The 22,944-nt window shown below is 34.4% G+C and overlaps 1 protein-coding gene across 1 annotated transcript in view; it reads right to left on the reverse strand.

Annotated features, from left to right (window-relative positions):
* TMEM232 (transmembrane protein 232) overlaps positions 1-22,944 on the reverse strand; it is a 222,467-nt gene that overhangs the window by 171,099 nt on the left and 28,424 nt on the right. The window contains 2 exon segments of the mRNA XM_029216807.1: positions 16,471-16,720; positions 17,673-17,796. Coding sequence (XP_029072640.1) covers positions 16,471-16,720; positions 17,673-17,796 — 374 coding nt within the window.

Consider the following 22,944-nt stretch of genomic DNA (forward strand, 5'->3'; position numbering starts at 1 on the left):
CCAGTTCTTCTCACACATTTGGGCAGAAACTATTTCCTCTCCTGCAGCAGCTCGGCCAATGGCCAATGGCTGTAGTAAATGGAGAGGAGGAAAGAGTGCCCACAGCAGTTCCTCACCCCATTCTGTTCAGTCTCTGAGGTCCCAGGCTCAGGGCCAATTTCCTGGCAGCATGTCCAGTTCTAAACCCTACTCACTCCCACCATGAAGTACTAATGTAAAAAAAGAAAGAGGAAAGTATCCTGCTGCATCCTAGAGATTTGACCAAGTGATTTCAGACTGGACGGTACAGACATTTGCTGTATTTTTCTAGCTTTAGGAAACTATGTTTGATGGTCCAGACTATGGATTTACAGGCTAATCACAAGGGAAGGTGGTCAGTGAAGAGAAAGAAATACAGTCAAGTTCAGATTTAGTGTTGGTCCAAATGCGGCCATCTAACAAGTTCTGAAACCACTGAAAACCGAGGATGGCAACAATAATAACAAGTGATATTTCTTTTTATTATCTCTATTTCATATATGTATATATATGTTTCCAAACTTTTACTTGGATTTTTAACTTTTTCGCATTTTTCTGCACATATGTTGTACATTTTTACGTAGTTATCTTCCAATCATAACTTTTATGATTTTTCTGTTGTTTATGTAACATTTTCCTGCTTTACAGTTATAAAAGGATTATGCTATATTTTCTTCTAGTTATTTTAAAGGTTTTAATTCATGTGAAAATTATTTTTTGAACTTATGTGTTGTTATGGTGTGTCGTACTTAACTAACTTTTAAGAAGCCAACTGTAAATTATTTATCAAAACATAATTTGTTGATAATCCATTCTTTCCCACCTTAGCAAATGTCAGCATGGTACAGCCACTATGGAGAACAGTATGGAGGTTCCTTAAGAAACTAAAAATAGAGCTATCATATGATCCAGCAATCCCACTCCTGGGCATATATCCAGAGGAAAAACATGGTTCAAAAGGATACATGCACCCCAATATTCACTGCAGCTTTGTTTATAATAGCCAAGATATGGAAGCAACCTAAATGTCCATCAACAGGTGAATGGATAAAGATGTGGTACATGTATACAATGGAATATTACTCAGCCATTAAAAAGTTTTGTATAACTGAATCACTTTGCTATACACCTGAAACTAACACAACATTGTTAACCAACTATCCTTCAATATAAAATAACATTTTTTAAAAAAATTAAAACAGAATAAAATATGGCATTGAAAACGGTAAAAAAATGTCAGCATAGACATCATATTTACACACACACACACACACACACTTACCCAAATGTATACCAAGATTTTGTTACATCCAAAACATTCTTGATATGAATCGGACACAGATAGCCAAAAGCCAGAGATGCTTAGCAATGATTCCATTAAAGACAGAGCACAGCAACACAAAACTGTCCAACAAGGAAAGACTTTCATATCTTATTGGTAGACCTGGCTAGCAAAAATAATGTCATAAGCCACATAGGTAGAAGTAGAATTTATTTACTCCTCATAAGTTTTTAGATTTAGATTTATCACTACTATTGTCCAAGGCTCAGAAGCATTAGGATCAAGTCTAATGTTATACCATTCTCCCAAAGGATGCAGTTATTGAGCTTCTGAGTGATATTTTTTCCAAAAATCAGCCAAGAAAATAAGAATTTGGAGCAAATGAAAAAGCAAAACAATCTCAATGGTAAAATTGTCAAGTTATCATAAAAAAAGAAATTGAAAATATGGTATTAGAGACATGTAACTAAAGTAATGCAGTACCCCGCCCCCAAAAAAAGAGACAACTCATCAGTCTTAAATGATAACAAGGACAGAAGTTATCAGTCATTTTAGAGAATCAACATAAATAAAGGGGTTTCATATTTATTAAGAATATATGTACTACATATTTAGGTCAAAACAAAACTAGCATGAAAGATACCAGGTGAATATGAAAATAATATATTTTACATGTTTTTGACCAATGATGTGAAACAAACTAATCTTCAACTTTCATACATATCAAGCAAATACAAAGCCCTTCTGACATTGGATATGTTATCAAACAAGATGGTAAACTTAAAGTGAGTAGATACCATGACTATTCAAATTGCTAACACTGTGACTATTAAAACTTACAGATGATAAAATGCATTACTAAGTTGTGTTAGTATGCCATGCTGATGGCACAAACTCTCCATCTTTTCTATTTCCTAAAAGAAAGACATTAGATAGTTGCCTACCTACCTGCCATACCCTGCCCCTTCCTTGAAAATACAATCCTATTTTGTACACAGATCCTAGGAATGAATTCTCATGGGCTATCATAAATGCCTCCCTCTCCACCAGACATTTACTTCTCCAGCCTTCCTTGTAGCTAGTGGTGACCAGTGTATCCAGTCCTGACAATTTCACACATGGGCTAGTCTTCTGAAGTCCTTCTGGGAAATTGTTTATAATAAGGCAGATAGGCTCTAGAAGAGAGTCAGTATCACCCCTTCTCTTTCTTCTTGCTTTGCAATTCTATATGGGTCTGTGATGTCTGGAGCCCAAAAGTCATCTTTTAATAATGAGGCAACAAGCACAGGAATGAAAATCCAACATCCTGAGCTGTCAGAATATAAAGATGCAAAGAGACAGGATCTTGATGACATCTTTGAGCAATAAAAATCTCTCTGCTCCTCATTAAGCAAGATGATAAAACCATAAATAGTTTACATCCTGATAAGTGATATCTGTTTATCCAAGTCTAATGCAAACATTGGATGAATGAGGAAGGAATGAAATTATGATGACACAAGTGTTGTCCAAGCATCCGGCTATTAAAGAAACCTGGCATCATATGATAGAAATTGTTAAGAAGAGAATTACTACCCACCAAACTCACCAGCAAGCTTCTACCCTTAGATATGTCAATCAATAACGCATTTGAAGGAGGATGAGTGAGAAAAATTAATTCTACCTCCATATTTTAAAGTGAGAGTTATAAAGGATGAGACCTAAAATACTACTAAAGTTGGAGTGTGTTAAATGTCAGAGTTGAGTAAAACAAAAAAGAGTTATAGAATCATTTTTAAAATGGAATTAGAGATGTCCTTAATAATACCAGGACAATGTGGTGACTATGGTGATCCAGGTCCTGAAACAGTGAATGTCAGCAATGACAATTGGAATTGTTGCAGGGATGAAGGGTTTTCCAATTTTGGAATTATGATTTATCTAACTCTGAAAATAATGATCCTTTGGGATTTGAGGATAAAAACTAAAATCATTATAAGTACCATAGGCTGCAAACCATTTTGTCAATATGAAGTTTTTGAAATGCAACTTCCTAATAGAATCTCTTTTTCCCCTGAATTTGGCTGTGTACTAACATTCAACACGATACTTTTCCCAAAGAATAAGAATGATATTGAAATTCATTTGAAAGGACCATTTTGCTGTATACTTTGTACTGTGGTTTGTTATTCAAGAATCTATTCATCTTTTTAAGAATTTTTTGGTTTGCTTGTTAGTTTTCAGTGTTCACTAAATTGCAGAACCATTATTTGTTTTTAATGTACGTCATAATTTCCAGCAGAATATGACTACATCTCCAGTTTTTATGATTTCCTATTGATTCCAGCATATAATACAATCTAATTAAATATATAAAATAATAGGTTTAATTATAAAGGGACACTTTAAAATCATTTTTAGTATATGCTTCTATGACAAAACTACTTAATATTTTCAAAAAGTCATAAAATTAAGACATCTTGTATACTATTTATACATTTATACATCAAAAAGTATGGCAAAATGTGATCACCATATTCATAGATACAAATACAGATATATAGATATTTTATACTCTGTTATGAAAATCTATTACTCCTGATAGGCTAATAGATTATTTTATTAGTATAATACAGGTAGAATTTATTATTTTATGGTTAAGAAACTGCCCATTATTTTTTCTGTTTTCTTGACTATTTTCTTCCAGATTGTCTACAGAATTAACTGGCCACTTCTATTCTTTTGAAATTTTATTGGAATTACATTTAATTTATAGATTAATTTAGGGAGAATCTACATCTTTACAATACCAAGGTTCATACTCACTTATTTCAAGTCCTCTTCAAAGACCTGAAAGTTTTATGAGTATGTCTTTATAAAGTTTTATGAGTTTTGTTCTTTATATAGCACACATTCCTTGGAATTTTGCTGTTTTAATGCTGTTGCCAGTGAGTTGCTCTTTGTGCATTATTTTTTCTATTTAGTTACTGCTGTTATGTAGGAAAGTTATTGACAGTAATATGTTTCTTGTAACTAACCACTTTAATTAGTACTAATATGATTTTCATACTCTTGGATATTCAAAATAGACATTCAGATCACCCACAAATGCTATTCCAATATTATACCTGTTTTTTTCCTTTTTCTTGTCTTTTCATATTGGATAGGACATCCAGAATGTGGTAAACTATCAGCAAATAATGTCGAAATTGTGGCCTTTTACTTACATTAAATAGGATCACCTTTAGTTTCTTAAGAATGAAAACCTAAAGGGATGATTTTGGTTTAATAAATACCTACCAATTTAAGAAAGTGCCCTTATAGTTCTGCTTTGCTTTATCATTTTTTAAAAAATCAGGCATGAGTTTTTAGTTTAATCAGTTCCATTTTGGTATCTGTTCAGAATAACTCCTTTTTCCTTAGTCAATTATGAGAGATTTAGATTTCCTAATATTGTACTCTCCTTGGATTCCTAGAATAAACACTACTAATATGGTATATTATTCTTTTAACACACTGCTGAATTTGATCTATTAGTATTTTATTTAGGATTCATACATGTACCTTCATTCATAAGATAGAGTGGTCTATTTTTAATACTCTCATCACCAAGTCTGGGAATTGGGAGTAAATACATTTTGAATTATAGAAACTACTCTCCAAAATTTTCCTAAATATAGTATTGTGAGTTTAATTTGTCCAGCACACTCTAATCATATACTTAATGCTAGATATGTTTTGAGTGTGTATGTGCATTCAGGTAGGTAAAGAGAACACTGAACTGTGGCAACAGGACAAGAGTCCTTTCATATTTATCATTGTAAGTAAAAGTTGTATAAAAAGTAAATATTCTTTGTATTAGTATTTTAATTAATATTAATATTTTGCATTAATATTTTATTACTTTCCCCTGAAAGCTGTTGTGAGGGTATCCAGAATAAGTCATTTTTAATGACAAGGTTTGGGTTCAGCAACCACATTAATACCCTCCTAGGGAAACATATATTCATTATGATTCAGAAATAATTTCAATAATAACTTTATTAAATTACTCCTCAACTCTAGTTACAACTGTTCTGGCTAACTATAATTATTCTCAGCACATTGAAAGTTTTTTCTCAGTTAGCTGAAAGGCTGTCAGATATTTAATTTAATTCAATAACATAAACTTCTTAAAATGCTTACTGGATAAAAAGAACAACGTTAATATGTATGGGGTTATAAGTTGCTAGTTTCTAAGGTAGTTCAACCTGTGGGTGGGGCAGAATTAGATTTTATAAGGGCTAAAGCTTATATAATTATGAAGCCTTCTTTTATAAAAACTATTAAAAAGTCTTATTTTCTCAGGTTAAAAAGACATTTTTTCCATGAGAAGATATTTCTACTGCCCTTCCTAAGATTTTAGAAGGGTCTTATGTGGTGAAAGGCCCTGCAAATTAAATGTCATTGGTTTCTCTCTAAATAAACCTCTGCTTATAGGGAAATTAATATTTTTCTACAGATAAGTTGATGACTTTTTTTTTTTTAGCTCTTTGTTGCATAATTTTATTTTATAGCTTTTTGGGGGTGATACATTTCTTTGTTTAAAAATTTTCTTACATGAGTATATATTGTTTTTCCACAACCAACAATGCTTTAAAAATACATATTTCATCCCTTTAATTAGTAACATACCTGCCAAACTCCTGAAAAATCTTTCTTTTTTAAAAATTTTATTGGAGTAAAGTTGATTTAAAATGTTGAGTAATGAAAATAAAAGCAAAAATAAACAAATTGGACCTAATTAAATGTGAAAGCTTTTGCACAGCAAAGGAAACCATAAACAAAATGAAAAGACAACCCACAGAATATGAGAAAATATTTGCAAATGAAGTGACTGACAAGGGATTAATCTCCAAGATATACAAACAGCACATGCAGCTCATCATCAAAAAAACAAACAACCCAATCAAAAAATGGGCAGAAGATCTAAACAGACAGTTCTCCAAAGAAGACAGACAGATGGCCAAGAGGCCCATGAAAAGATGCTCACCGTCACTAATTGTTGGAGAAATGCGAATAAAACTACAATGAAATATCACCTCACACCAGTCAGAATGGCCATCATCAAAAAAAATCTACTAAAAATAAATGCTGGAGAGGGTGTGGAGAAAAATAAACCCTCCTACACTGTTGGTGGAAATGTAAATTGGTACAACCATTACGGAGAACAGTATGGAGGTTCCCTAAAAAACTAAAAATAGAGCTACCATATATCCTGCAATCCCATTCCTGGGCATATATTTGGAGAAAACCATAATTCAAAAAGATACATGTACCCCAATGTTCACTGAAGCACTATTTACAATAGCCAGGACATGGAAGTAACTTAAATGTCCATCGACAGAGGAATGAATAAAGAAGATGTGGTACATATATATGAAGGATTATTACTCAGCCATAAAAAAGAATGAAACAATGTCATTTGCAGCAACATGGAGGGACCTAGAGATTGTCATACTGAGTGAAGCAAGTCAGACAGAGAAATACAAATATCCTATGATATTGCTTATATGTGGAATCTTAAAAAATGGTGCAAATGAACTTATTTACAAAACAGAAATAGAGTCACAGATGTAGAAGACATTTTTGAGGTAGGAATCTATAATCTTCACAAGCCCTGCCTCCAGTTAACTAAGAGAATTCCAAAAAGTCCAAAATAAGAGTAGAATATGTTTACTTAGCTAGGCTAGTCTGATGTCCAAATGAATTTTCCCCATATGAAAGTTTTGTGAAGTGTTATTATAGCTTCCAACGTTTAAAAAGAAATACAGATTCATCTTGAAATCCAAGGTATTTCGTATTGTATATATCAAACTTTAGATTTCAGAACCAAAGATCCATCAGACAGGCTGGGTTCCATAATCGCCTATTAACTTGTGATGTTTATTTAGCACCACCATCCTTAATTCCCACCTCCATCTTCTTCCTTTCTGCAAATTCTGACTTAAGCAAAATAGATTCTTCAAAGTATAGATTGAGTCCTACTTTCCCTAACCAAATCGCACCCATGTTTATCCAAAGTTGTTTTTAAATGTCTGTGGTGTTCCATGAGTCATTAATATAGAATGATGCACATAAAGAATGTTCATACTCCCATTATAATGAGTAAACAAATGGACAACTTCTCTCTTCTGGAGTGAAAAGAACTGGTGTTAAATACGTCTTTTTAAATAATGAGAATAAATGAAGCACTTACATATACAATGTATAATGATGGTGTTTAATAACAATTTTGAATTGAAAATGTCATCTCTTAATAAAATCTTATTAGAGTGTCCATTTCCTTTCCTTCATCCATTCATGTATTCAGCACTTGCTTACTGAGTGCTTACTCTGAGCAGGGCAATGTGTTAGGTAATGGAATGATGCACTAAGGACTAAAATACGTATATTCCCTGACCTAAAGAGAATGAAATTTGGTAAAATAAGCTTTGCTCAGATTGCAAGTTTCTTCACACTATCCACTCTCTCCTTCTTCCTTAGTAATATGAATCACTATTTTGAGCTTGGCTCATTGACACTTAGTTAAAAACAAACAAAAACTCCCCCTTGTGTGGCCATTTGATTATAGCCAATAAGTTTACAGCAGGAAAGCTACATGATATCTTGTATTAAGAAGACTTAGTAGAAAACGGATATTATTATTCTTCTCTTCTACACACTCAGCAGAAAAAAAGTGAGCCTGCCTGAGAACTTCTTAAACCCTCACATCATCCTTAGACTGCCTATTTCTGGATTTATTTTATGTAGGAGAGAAGTAAAATTTTATTTTGTTTTATCTAATGTATTTTTTGTTACATGTAGCCAAATCTACTCCTAACAAAGAACTATATAACTATTATTAAAAATACAAGCTACAATTTGGTAAATTAGAGAGGTAAAAAAGAAAGTTGGAAAGAACCTGGGCCTTCAGTGCTGTTTTTGAGCCACTAAATTAACCAACCCTAAATCCTGTATCCCTTGTAAGGAAGTATAAGTTGAACAGGTGGCTTATGATCCACTCATCCCCTTTACTGGAAGGCATCTTTGGGAGAAAAAATAAGGCATTTGACCCAGGTTAATCTCTTTGTCAATGGGATCTTCAGATAAATAGACTAGTTACATTTACGAGGAGGAAGAGACTTTATCTAGAGTGCTCTTAGGACAGCCCTGGCTAAAGGATTACTATAAATAAACCTGAGGGCTTCCCTGGTGGCGCAGTGGTTGAGAGTCCACCTGCCGATGCAGGGGACACGGGTTCATGCCCCGGTCTGGGAAGATCCCACATGCCGTGGAGCAGCTGGGCCCGTGAGCCATGGCCGCTGAGCTTGCACGTCCAGAGCCTGTGCTCCGCAACGGGAGAGGCCACAACAGTGAGAGGCCCATGTACCGCAAAAAATAATAATAATAAATAAATAAATAAACCTGAAATCTATAGATTGATGAGGCATGGCACCCTGGAGGAAGTTATGTAACATTTACAACTCTCCAGAAGAATAAAACAAAGATATTTAAAAGCCATCTTGATTTGGGTCTTCTGTGACTTGCAGCCTAAACCTTCCTAAAAATACAAATCTTTACCAAATGAATTGATATCAAAAGCTACATTTATTGGATATTCTCATTAAGTTGCATAACAACCTTTCTTAAGTGCCTGAACACCATTACATTTTAGGAAAATATAATTTCATTTGAAAGACTTGCAGAATTTCCAATAATTTTTACATGATAATGAAATTAATAACTATATTGATCACATACAGTCAAAACTGCATTAAGAGTCAAAGGAAAACAGGAATTCTTGGTAATATATCTCTTCACTGAACAATCAGGCAAAGATGTTCCAAACAAAAGATCAAGTAAAATCTCCAGAAACAAACACTAATGAGACAGCACTATATGATTTACCTGACAGAGAACTGAGAATAACTTTCATAAAGATGCTCACCAAGGTCAGGAAAGCAATGCATGAACGAAGGACTTGAATAGACGTACAAACGGTTAACAGGTAAACAAAAAAAATGTTCAATGTCAGGAATCATCAAGGAAATGCAAATCAAAACCACAATGAGATATTACCTCACACCTGTCAGGATGGCCATTATCCAAAAAAATAAATACAGCAAGTATTCACTAAGATGGTGAGAAACTGGAACCCTTGCACATTGCTGGTGGAAATGCAACATGGTGCAGGTACTACGTAAAACAGTTTGAAAGTTCCTCAAAAAGATAAAAATAGAAGTACCATGTGATCCAGCAATCCCACTTGTGACTATATATCCAAAGGGACGGATTTCAAAGCAATATTAGCTCTTATGTTCAGTGCAGCACTGCTCACAATAACCAAGAGATAGAAACAACCTAAATGTCCATCAAGAGATGAGTGAACAATGAAAATGTGGTATATTTCTGCAATGGAATACTATTCAGCCTTAAAAGTGATGGAAGTTTTGCCATATGTAACAATGCATATGAAGCTTGGGGACATTATGCGAAGCAAAGTAGGTCAGTCACAGAAAGACAAATACTGCATGATTTCACTTACATGAGGTACCTAAAATAGTCATATTCATAAAATCAAAGAGTGAAATTGTGGTTTCCAGGGGGCAAGGGAAAGGAGAAATGGGGAGTTACCAATCAACAGGCATAAAGTTTCAGTCAAGCAAGGTGAATAAGCTCCAGAGACCTGGTGTACAGCACTGTACCTATAGTCAACAATAACACATTGTACACATAAAATTTTAAGAAGATAGGTCTCATGTTAAGTGCTTTCCCCACAATAAAATAAAATAAATTTAAAAAGAAGAAAAAGACAAATAGATAAGATACATTTGTTTAACGTATATATAATATAATCAGTACTATACTTTTAGATTTATTAACACACAGAATTGTGAATCATAAAGATAGCTTGAATTCTATGGCTAACGTGTACATGGATTATTAAAGGAGTTAAATACTTCCCATGTATAAAAACAAAACCTTATTACTGATTATTTTTATGAATAACCTTCACCAAGGTAAGAGGTATACTGAAGATTTAATAGAGTATCATTAAAAGTTTCAATTGGTTCTAAGATTCCAATTAACTTTCATTTACTTTTTAAAAAGGAAATATTACTCTGTGCTAATGTTTTTTCCTAAGTTATAATGAATCAAAATGAAACATACAAGGTTATTTTACAACCATGACACGTATTTCATTCACTACCGTCATTGTAGAACCAGCTTAAGAAAATAATTCTCAACAAAATGATCGGAAAAATGTCATATTTACTTTTTCCATTCATAGACAACAGTGAATGGAAAAATACTTGGCTCCCACCTGTCTTCACATCATACTGTAACACTGGGATAAATTACTACAAATTCAGACAAATTTAACAACACTACAACCTTCTAGCAAACTTAACTATAAACCATATTGAAAATATGTTTTTCATTCATCACAAAAAGTTACCATAGGAACTTGGCAGTAAGCAAAGAGATGGGTGAAGATGGTAGAGTGAAGAGGTGAAGAAAAAGAACCAAAGCAATTATCTTCAAATATCTGAAGGGCTTGCATGTGGGAAATGGAATAGACTTTTTGTGATTGCTTCTGGGAGGCAAAATTCAAGCAAAAGTTTGGAAAATGTGGAAGACAGATTTCATTATAATATAAGGAAGAATCTTTCACAGTGTTCAAAAGTGGAACGACCTGCTTTGGGAAATAGGGAGTTCCATATCTCTGCTGGCTGTGCGCTATTTGCAAATGGTCTAGAAGAGATTTGTGCACTGGATGAGAACTACGTGACTGACAAGATTTTTACTATTCTGTGATATTTTTGTTTCTGCCACTCATTGTCTATTTCTTATACAAGACACACTAAATCAGTGTCTGCTGGTTTCTCACCAAATAGACCATTTTAAAGTTTTATTTTCACAGCACAGATTTCAGATAGTTAAGTCTTGTTAAAAACTATTGTTTTATCACTATGAAAACCAAAGTAGGAACATAGAAGATAGCACTTCAAATATAGTGTACAACACAAAGCTGGGTTTCCCTCTTTGTAATTATATATATATATATACATCTCTTCTGCTGTAAGGACTAACTGGCTGGATGCATAAAGGTCTGTAACAAGTAGGAAAAGCCTTTTCCTCTGATGAGGACAACATTTTACCACCTTGTTTACAGCGAAATTTATAGGCTATGTTTTCTCAAAACATAGTGTCAGAAGTGGTTTAATAATACAGATTCCTGGACTCCACTTTTAGGATTTTCGATCCAAAGTTCTAGAACAAGTCCCAGGAATTTATGTTGGAAATAAAGACCCACGTAATACAAAGTCTAAACTGCTTTTATAAGAATCGCTGTAGGACAGACTGTCAGAGAGAATTTCTCAGTCATCTTTTTTCATATTCTTCAACATGCAAATGGACAGCGTTTTTTAAATTTCACTCAAAAGGTCAAATAACCTAGTTAGCACAATGAGGTAGTTATTAGTGCAGACTCTGAAACCAAACTGCCTATGTTAGGTCTGACGTACCATTTACTACCTCAATTTCCTTGGACAAATAAATGCTTAGTGCCTCAGTTTTCTCATCTGTCAAATGGGGATAATACGAATATCTACAATGTAGTCTTGTTGTAACGATTAATAAGTTAGGTGATGCATGTTACATGCCTAGAATAGTGCCTGACACATAGTAAGTGTTAATATTAATTATTATTATCCTGTTACCCATCAGGATAAAATGTGTCTCAAAATCATAATTTCAACAGGGATCAGGCAAAAATTCTGTGTGTTTAATTAATTTTTATCACATTCCCCCATAGTTTTCCAGTTCAAAATTGTCTTTTCTAGGTATATGCTGCAAAGCCTTTTTTCCGATAACAATTTACTTAGGCACCTGAGTATATTCAAACCTGCCTACAGCTCAGCACCACTGAGAGGTGTATTAGTCAGCTCGGGCTGCCATAACAAAGTACCATAGACTGGAGGTCTTAAACAACAGAAATTTATTTTCTCACTGTTTTGGAGGCTGGGATGTCTAAGATTAAGGTGCCGTCTGATTGTGTATATGGTGAGGGCTCTCTTCCTGGCTTTGGGATGGCTGCTTCTCACTGTGCCCTACACCGTGGAGAGTGAGCTCTCTGATGTCTTTCTTACAAGGACACTAATTCCATCATATCGGGGCCCCACCGTCATGACCTCATTTAATTACCTCCTTGTAGCCTCTGCCTCCAAACAGTTACATTTGGGGGTTATGGTTTCAAACATATGAATTTTTTTTTTTTTTTTGCGGTACGCGGGCCTCTCACTGTTGTGGCCTCTCCCGCTGCGGAGCACAGCCTCCGGACACGCAGGCTCAGTGGCCATGGCTCACGAGCCCAGCCGCTCCGCGGCATGTGGGATCCTCCCGGGCCAGGGCACGAACCCGTGTCCCCTGCATCGGCAGGCAGACTCTCAACCACTGCGCCACCAGGGAAGCCCTAAACATATGAATTTTGAGGCTTGAGGGGTAGAGTTCAGTCCATAGCAGTAAGGTGCATAGGATGGTCCTCCACGAAGGCAATGCTACAGGTCAGACACTTTGAGTTTCAACCAGATCTTAAATGCATAGTTGGTATTTATAAGCATATATAGAAATTCCTATTCAACCCAAAACACCAAAACTCAACACTTCCATCAGTGGCCAGAGCCCTCACTCTAGAATTAATAGACATCTGACTCTATGAAAAGTGTGTCTGACAAAAAACCTTAAAATGAAAAAGGTACATGCTAAGTAGCCATCTATTCATCTAAATGCTTCAGGTTCTGCTCCTACATCAAATAAGATCGCCAGGAAATTATCTTCATGGAAGTTATTACTTCAGTTTCCTATAACATTGCCTTCACACAACTATGATTTAAGAGTTTCTTTATATTAAGGGCTTTATATAAAAATGGTCTATAAGAACACTGCTTGATTCATTCATGTAAAGGCTATTGTTACCATTCTTAAGTGTTTTTCAGTTTTTCATTTATATCTTTATACGTAAATAAAATAGGATTCCCCAGGATACAAAGTGTACATAGGTCTAAGTGTTAGAAAAAAACCCTTCCTCACTGAGGTCTCTCTCATTATAACAATATTAATTACATTAGCAACCATAACATCTATTAATATTTATTGGACCTTTACTATTCATGAGGCACTATGTCAAGTGTGTATGTTTCCAAAGTTTTTTCTCACAAAAAGTCCCATGATATGAATAGTATTTTTATCTCAATTATCAGGTAAAGAAATCAAGTCAGCAAGGTTAAATAATTTGACCTAGGATTTTGAGATACAAAATACAAATCTGTGTGACCCCAGAACTGGTTCTTTCAGTCTAAATGAAAAATTTACTTACTTGAAGGGTAAAATTATGAGGAAAAAAAATTATTTTCAATTAAATAAAGAAGCACTCCAGTTTCTTTGTGTCACTTCCCAAAAAGATGGACCTATCCTCTCCAGTAATCACGTTGACAAGGCCTGCACAGATGACACTACTTTTGAAGCCATCTATTTTCAGTGGTCTGATAGAAGTGGTGATCATTATCAATGATCAGGCATACAGGACAACCCAGACAAAGTCATTTTCTGTGTGTGGGAAAATCAACCAGTGATGCTACAAAGAATCAAGTTAGGGCTTCCCTGGTGGCACAGTGGTTGAGAGTCCGCCTGCCCATGCAGGGGACACGGGTTCGTGCTCTGGTCTGGGAAGATCCCACATGCCACGGAGCGGCTGGGCCCGTGATCCATGGCCACTGAGCCTGCGCGTCTGGAGCCTGTGCTCCACAATGGGAGAGGCCACAACAGTGAGAGGCCTGTGTATCGCAAAAAAAGAATCAAGTTATAATGAATCACACCAACAAAAATTGTAAAAATTGGTGAAATATTTGACTATGCATGTGTATAGTCATGTAAAGTAATGGCTTTTCATGGTAGTGACTGATACAGGAAGACCAAAAATCCTGTATGAATGTGAAGAAGAGACCAAAAGCTTATGTCCAGTAGAGGTACCTTCTCTGATTCTGACAGAGATGAAGAAAATTGCAGAATTTTCTCACACGCTTGAGACATCTTTAGCAAAACAATCATCGGATAATCAACTTACTTTAAACATTCCCCATAAGAAACCACAATGATGCTTTACATGTTGAGAGTTTCAAAATACTCAGAATTATTAATGAGGCAAATGCCACTAGCATTATTTATGGCTTGTACAAGAAGCTAATGTCAAAGAAAATGTATTGACTTTTGACTGTAGAGGAAACAACTTTGATATGTCTCTCCTCTTTACTGCAGATCAAATCTTTAAAGGTATTCCACAGCTAGAAACATCAATTTTCCCACTTGGGTTGAGAAAACATTGATAAAATACTGTTTAACTATTTCATTGCTAAGTTCAAGTATAAGCATAAGAAAAACATCAGGGAAAGCATCCATGGGATAGGTAGGGTGGGAGGGAGACGCCAGAGGGAGGGGATATGGGGATATATGTATACATATAGCTGATTCACTTTGTTATACAGCAGAAACTAACACAACATTGTAAAGCAATTATACTCCAGTAAAGATGTTAAAAAATAAATAAAGTCTTCAGGAGAAGATAAGAAACTTCAAAGAAAGATCAACAATGAGCAAATAAATGCACTGAAATCATCAACTGGCTGGAAAAAAAAAATCAGACTGTTGAGAAGGAATAAATATTTGAGTGTCCACAGAAACATGAAACCCTATCATTGTGAGGTTTTACCAGAGCTCAGGGGTCATGGCCAGAGGGAGGCCAAGAGGCTTCTAGGAGGAAAGATCCTCCACATGGAGGATAATCTTCTGGACCCATCACTGAAGAAAGCAGTCTTCTTTCTGTCTTCTTTCAGAAAGAACTAATTCTACACAGCTAGGCCAAAAAACCGAAGGCCCCCAATTATTACATGAATCTGTTTAGTGGCAGGTTAAAAATCATATGTTGAGCTGCTATACAGGAAGACTTCTGACCATTCTGAATACTTTAAAAAGTGTGAAAAGCAAGAGAAGCAAATACCTCTTCACTTTATCAATACTATGAACATAGGAGAAATACAATTTATCTGCTAATGACTAAAAATCTGTTTAAAATTGGCACTAATAAAAAATAAACATAATCTTCTTGAAAAGTGGGCAAAGGTCAAGCAAATTGCACTTCGAAATGATAAGTTCCAATCTACTGTTTAAACCAAAACTATATTGAAAGTAATTTTAAAATAGCAAGCAAGTTTTTGAGAATGAAATTAATATCTGCTACTAAAGTCTTACTATTTAAAATTATATTCAAGCACAATTTATCCCAAATCAGTGAATTACAGTTCTACGGAAAGGCAATATCTTGCTTCCTTCCACTTTCAAATAATCTTGCTATCATGTTTGAAATTCAGTGATTTGTTTAACTACATAATAACTCCACTATCATTATCGCCCACCTACTGTGTGCTAAATAATATGGTAGATACTGGGTTGATACAAATATAATTCAGACATGATTCTCCAATCTCAATTATCTCATAACTTAATGGAAGTGAGAGTCATATACATAAGAGACTATAATAACAAAATAGACTACATGATATTCATAAAGAAGAGTTCTAGTTAACCTTAAAGGACACGCTTGAATTAATAGTCCCTATAGTGCCCTTTTCAAAACAAAAGTATTTTATTCTAATAGTCCCCCCATAAACAATAGTAGGAAAATGACCTTTAGTCTTGACACACAATATACTATAATATCTGAGTGATTAAAGAGAAATGCTCTTGGGTTGTGGGGAGAACAAGAGAAACAGTAGATTAAAATGGAGACAATGGATGAGAAGGTCTTATGGGGAAAAGAATAAAACAAACTTTATATACATTCCATAAGTTTTCCTAAGGTCATCTCTTGTTTCCAAAGAATATAATCTGAATCATATATCAACCAACTCTAGTTTACATTTCAGTTGTTTTTAAATTATTGATCAAAAATTTCCATGTTATAAAATAGACTTCCCAAATTTGTAGGAAGTCCTAGTGAATTTAAAATTACCTCCCACTTCAAAATGTTAACTTTTTGTAAAATGCTTATTATTATATACAGACAGGGACATCTTAAAAATATTTCTCATCAAGTTGAAGAATAATTTACTTACAATTATCTGACATCTTTGAAGAGAAATATTCCAAAAGACCTAAAATACTTGTTTCCCTCAATTCTGGCATTTCTTCTGATTTGTCCGTGGGTAAAATATCTTTTTGTGAACTTTTACAGTCGCAGAAACCAATTAAAGCAGCTTTTTGCAAATCAGAATTGGCCGCATACAAGCAGATTTCTGCAAGAATTGTTATGTATATGTAGACTACATTCCAGGCCCAGGAAAAATCGACCTTGCAGCTTTCTTCCTAAAATGAGAAAATAGCTATTAGACAATCAAAGTACGCTCTGCCGTAATGAAGAACTATATACCGTACTTATAAGAAATGTCTCCAAATTTTATAGAGTTGTTAAAAGATCATAATCAACTAATATTTCTAAAATGCACTCATTAAAAACAAGCTTTCCATGGGTAGGCTGCATAAAACCAAGTTCAAGGAATAAAAAATAAAAATAGCTAAAAAGTATATATAGAACATCAACTTTTCAATTTCCTTAGTAGTCAATGGAACATAAATTAACCCAATGAGATACTATTTTCCATTTATATTGTAAAATAATCTTTTTTTTATATAGCTCAATTCTTGTGTGTGCACTCATACATTTTTTCATAGGAAAGCCAGAAAGTTATGTCTTCTGGAGAGGAATCTGGACAACCATCCTGAGAACGTTAAAAGAAAGTTCATAGTCTTATCACTCAGTAATTTAATTTTATAAATCTATTCTAAAGAAATAGTCATAAATGCAGATAAAGATTTTTGGATGAGAATACCAGTTCAACATTATTTGTAATTAACTGTGAATTAGAAATAAGCTCAAAGCTCAACAACAGAGAAATGGTTATCTCATCCTCACTAAAATGTAAATCTTAATAATATGTAATGACAAAAAAAATTTTAAATAGGAAACTAAACCATATATGACTATATGATCTGAAGTTTGTTAATAAAATTAAAATTCCCTCTTGTGTGAGTGCATGTCTGCATGTGAGTATAACCTATTTCTGGATCTCTGTCTACATCTATATTTATACTGGGATATATGGTAAATATGCATTTACCTTTACATTTAATTAAAATTATTATTACAAAGTCATGCTCATTATAAATCCTAAATGATATACAGTTAAAATAGTGACAAAAGTAAAACTTGTTTCAATTTAGGTCTTTTTGCACACCTAAATTAACAATATATTATTGCCTGATTCTGAGCAGACATAATGCTTAAAAGAAAATCTCTCATTAGGTCCATGAAAGCTTTCAAACAGGCTATGTGTAATTTGGCAGCCTCCCCAAGGACCAACAAAGCCAGTGCTGAATCCAACCTGGAAATTTTATGAACAACAAAGACTTTCGTTTTAAATAATAATAAATAATTTTTTAATGAAAAAGGTAATAGGCCAGAAGAAATGACTATCCTGGATTTCTAGATACATTTATTTTCAACAAAGACTAGTATTGTTTGCCACTAGTTATGATAAAAGCTTATAGGAAAGGGCCACATCGGGCAAGATGTTGAGTTCACAGCAGTGTTCTGACAAAACTCTGAGAGTAATAAATATTACAAATGATCACATTTCTTCACAGATCCTGTATAACAAGCAATCAAGGCCTCTGGTTCTATAGTGTCCCCCAAATCTCACAATAGGTTTTGATTTTTAACCTTTTACAACTGATTCCAAGGGGTGAATTTCAAGATAGTGTTTTCTTCGCAAAAGAGAGAATAAAAAAATGGTCTTCCTAAATACTCTAAAAGTGCAGTGTTATTTGATTTTTACAAAAAGTGCAATTTCTTAGAATAAAATTTATATTGCACATTAAATGGAAAACTGTCAAGATTCAAAATATCATATAACTGGGAAATCATATAAGAATTTGTTAGCCATAACAAAGAATTTGTTAGCTATATATGTTAGCCATATATTCTAACAGTTTCAGGAAATTATACATTTAATGCTATTGTTACCCAATTGAAAGAGACATAGTTTGAAAGGGAGCTAATAATAATGCAAATATAAAATTGCCTCTGCCTAGAGCTACATATTGCCTTGATTTATAAGCCATTAATCAGTTTAAAAGGTAATATATTCTACAATTATATTTGAATTTCACAACTGTGATATTTCAGGTGAGTCAAGTTCATGATCATTTTCAAAAGGAAACACCTCTAACCACGGAAATAAAGACAATCCTTTATATTTGAATGGAGCTTTACAGATCTCAATGTGCTTTCACACAAATACTTCCTCTGATCTGAACCACAATTTTTGACACATTCAAGAACTTTTTAAAATCTTTTTTTTTTAATATTAGAAAATTGAGACTTAAATAGATCTGGAAGATTTGTCCAAGTTCATGTTTTAAGTTAGGTTAACTAATAACTGAAGTCTTCTCCCACCTATGAGTATTTCCTGTTTTTCAATTTTGCTTTTCTAAGCCATTATCTAAGTACATTAATATTTAACCTTAGTATTACAATGTTGCCTATTGCCCACCTAATATCATTTGTCTCCTTCCTTTGAAACTAAACCTCAATTTTGTTCAAAATGGCAGAGTGCTCAGTTAATGTTGCTTCCTCAAGATGGAAACATTCTACATTTGGACTGGGATAGTGATTACACAGTACGCATTTGTCAAAGGTCATAGATCTGTATACATAAAATGTTTGAATTTTATTATATGTAAATTATATCACAAGAAACTTAATTTTTAAAAATGACTCCCCGGACTCCTTTGGAATGGCCTTACATTTAGATTTGGTCAATGAGATATAAATGAAAATATATTATGAAAGCCTTCCATATAAGCTATTATTTTTAAATTTAAATAACAGGTGCTTTTTTCTCCTTTGCTCATCCTTTTCCTCCTGCTTGGAATTCATACATGATACCAGAAGGTAGAGCAGCCAACCTGCAACAATGAGGATAAAAGTCACTTACTAAGAACAGAATAAAAGGGCTTCCCTGGTGGCGCAGTGGTTGAGAGTCCGCCTGCCGATGCAGGGGACACGGGTTCGTGCCCCGGTCCAGGAAGATCCCACATGCCGCGGAGCGGCTGGGCCCGTGAGCCATGGCCGCTGAGCCTGCACGTCTGGAGCCTGTGCTCCGCAACGGGAGAGGCCACAACAGTGAGACGCTTGCGTACCGCAAAAAAAAAAAAAAAAAAAAGAATGGAATAAAAGGAAGCTAGAAGAAGCCTGGATCTTGAGGATTCCCTTAAGCATCTGCATCAGTAATGCAATGCTTGTTATGTGCAATAAATAAAGCCCTATTTGGTATGCAATTGCAGTCAGGTTACTGTTACATTCAGAAGAACTAAAGCCTAGCTGATACATTTAAACATATTTACAAGCATGAAATTTAGAGTTGAAAAATCAGGATTGGAATCTTAGCTCTGCCACTAACTAGATATATGGCAAAGGGCAATGTTCATACCTTAGCTGAATCTTAATATACTCATCTATAAAGCAAATATAGCAAAACCTACTTTTCAGAGACTATGAGATTTAAATGAAATACTCTATATAAAATGACTGGGTTCAAAAGGCCGAACTGAACTGAATTACAAAAATACTATTATTTCAAAGTCAATGGATATGAGTTCAGTAACTTTTTTTTTTTTTTTAATCTATGATGACTGAAGGAAAAGGTCTAGATGCTTTCCAAGATGAACAAAGGTGAGTCCTTCCCCAGAATATTCATCGCAGAGGTTTCACGATAAGGTAAAGGAGAGGACAGTCTCAGAGTTCACAAAACTTCTTTACCATGAATATACCTCATAGTCATAAGGTTTTGTTTCTTCTGTTTCCCTTTAAGTCTGGAAAACTGTAACTAACCTAGGACACTTTCACTAAAATACAGATTGAAGAATTTCCATCAGTGTCAGCCACCTATGTTAGAAAAATGCTTCACCAGGAACACTGTTTCAACCAATGCTGCTGACTGCAAAATTTTCTATAAGGGAAAATGCCTTTGACAAAAATAGAATAAAAGCACCAATACTTATAAATTGAAGTTTGTTAAAAATAAAAACTGAAAATCAATGCATGTAAAAAGAAGTTTTCAAATTGAATTAGGTTAGTAATTTAAATACAGTGTTAGCTTCTTTGTGAACTCATTGCAGGACACCAAGTCTCAATTACCAGTACATTGACTTACTTTTACAATGCCATGAAATTAAACATGTACATATAAAGTAATTTATATATATTATAGATGTCCCCCTAATTATGTAAATAAACTGAGGCAGAGGTTTACTGGCTTGTCTAAAATAACATAGTTACTTGATTTATTTTACTTTGTAGCTTTGCTTTTTTAATTTTTTTCCTCTTTAAAATTTTTATTGGAGTATAGCTGACGTACAATGTTGTGTTAGCTTTTATTTATTTATTTTTATTAATTTTTATCGGAGTATGATTGCTTTACAATGTTGTGTTAGCCTCCACTGCACAACAAAATGAATCAGCCATACACATACAGATATCCTCTCCCTTTTAGACTTTCCTCCCATTTAAGTTACCACAGTGCATTGGGTAGAGTTCCCTGTGCTATACAGTATGTTCCCATCAGTTGTCTATTTTATACATAGTATCAATAATGTATAATATGCAAATCCCAGTCTCCTAATTCTTCCCACCCCACCCCTTTCCCCCTTGGTATCCATACATTTGTTCTCTACATCTGTATCTCTATTTCTGCTTTGCAAACAAGATCATCTATACCATTTTTCTTGATTCCACATATATGCATTATTATACGATATTCGCTTTTCTCTTTCTGACTTACTTCACTCTGTATGACACTCTCTAGGTCCATCCATGTCTCTACAAATGACCCAATTTCATTCCTTTTTATGGCTGAGTAATATTCCATTGTATATATGTACCACAACTTCTTAATCCATTCCTCTGTCAATGAACATTTAGGTTGCTTCCATATCCTGGCTACTGTAAATAGTGCTGCTATGAACATTGAGGTGCATGTGTTTTTTTGAATTATGGTCTTCTCTGGGTATATGCCCAGGAGTGGGACTGTTGGATCATATGGTAGTTCTACTTGTAGTTTTCTTAGAACCTCCACACTTTTCCATAGTGGCTGTATCAATTTACATTCCTATGAACAATATATCACTTGTATTCTTATACACTAACAACAAAAGGGCAGAAAGAGAAATTAAGGAAACAATCCCACTTACCATTGCAACAAAAAGAATAAAATACCTAGGAATAAACCTACATAAGGAGGTAAAAGACCTGTACTCAGAAAACTATAAAACACTGATGAAAGAAATCAAAGATGACAAAAAATGGATGGAGCGATATACCATGTTCTTGGGTTGGAAGAATCAATATTGTGAAAATGACTATACTACCCAAAGCAATCTACAGATTCAATGCCATCCCTATCAAATTACCAATGGCATTTTTTACAGACCTAGAACAAAAAATCTTAAAATTTGGATGGAGACAGAAAAGATCCCCAACAGCCAAAGCAATCTTGAGAAAGAAAAACGGAGCTGGAGGAATCAGGCTCCCTGACTTCAGACTATACTACAAAGCAACAGTAATCAAGGCAGTATGGTACTGGCACAAAAACAGAAATATAGATCAATGGAACAGGATAGAAAGCCCAGAGATAAAACCTACGCTCCTATGGTCAACTAATCTATGACAAAGGAGGCAAAAATATATAATGGAGAAAAGACAGCCTCTTCAATAAGTGGTCTGGGAAAACTGTACAGCTTCATGTAAAAGAATGAAATTAGAACACTCCCTAACACCACACACAAAAGATAAACTCAAAATGGATTAAAGACCTGAGTGTAAGACCAGACACTATAAAACTCTTAGAGGAAAACATAGGCAGAACACTCTGACATAAAGCACAGCACAATCTTTTTTGAGCCACCTCCTAGAGTAATGAAAATAAAAACAAAAATAAACAAATGGGACCTAATGAAACTTAAAAGCTTTTGCACAGCAAAGGAAACCATAAACAAGATGAAAGACAACCCTCAGAATGGAAGAAAATATTTCAAATGAAGCAACTGACAAAGGATTAACCTCCAAAATATACAAGGAGCTAATACAGCTCAACATCAAAAAAACCAAACAACCCAATCCAAAAATGGGCAGAAGACCTAAACAGACATTTCTCCAAAGACGACATACAGATTGCCGACAAACACATGAAAAGATGCTCAACATCACTAATCGTTAGAGAAATGCAAATCAAAACTACAATGAGGCATCACCTCACACCGGTCAGAATGGCCATCATCAAAATATGTACAAACAATAAATGCTGGAGAGGGTGTGGAGAAAAGGGAACAATGTTGTGTTAGCTTTTAAAATTAATGTGAATCACTGCACATAGCTAAATAGTACCAGACCTGGACTGGACTTCAGCTATCCTGACTGTGGTCCAGCGTTCCTTCTCTACTTATATAAATGAACTAACATATAATAACCAGGC

This window comes from Monodon monoceros, unplaced genomic scaffold, assembly GCF_005190385.1.
Source record: "Monodon monoceros isolate NGI ecotype Baffin Bay Population unplaced genomic scaffold, NGI_Narwhal_1 Super_Scaffold_12, whole genome shotgun sequence".
In the NCBI taxonomy this organism is placed as follows: Eukaryota; Metazoa; Chordata; class Mammalia; order Artiodactyla; family Monodontidae; genus Monodon; species Monodon monoceros.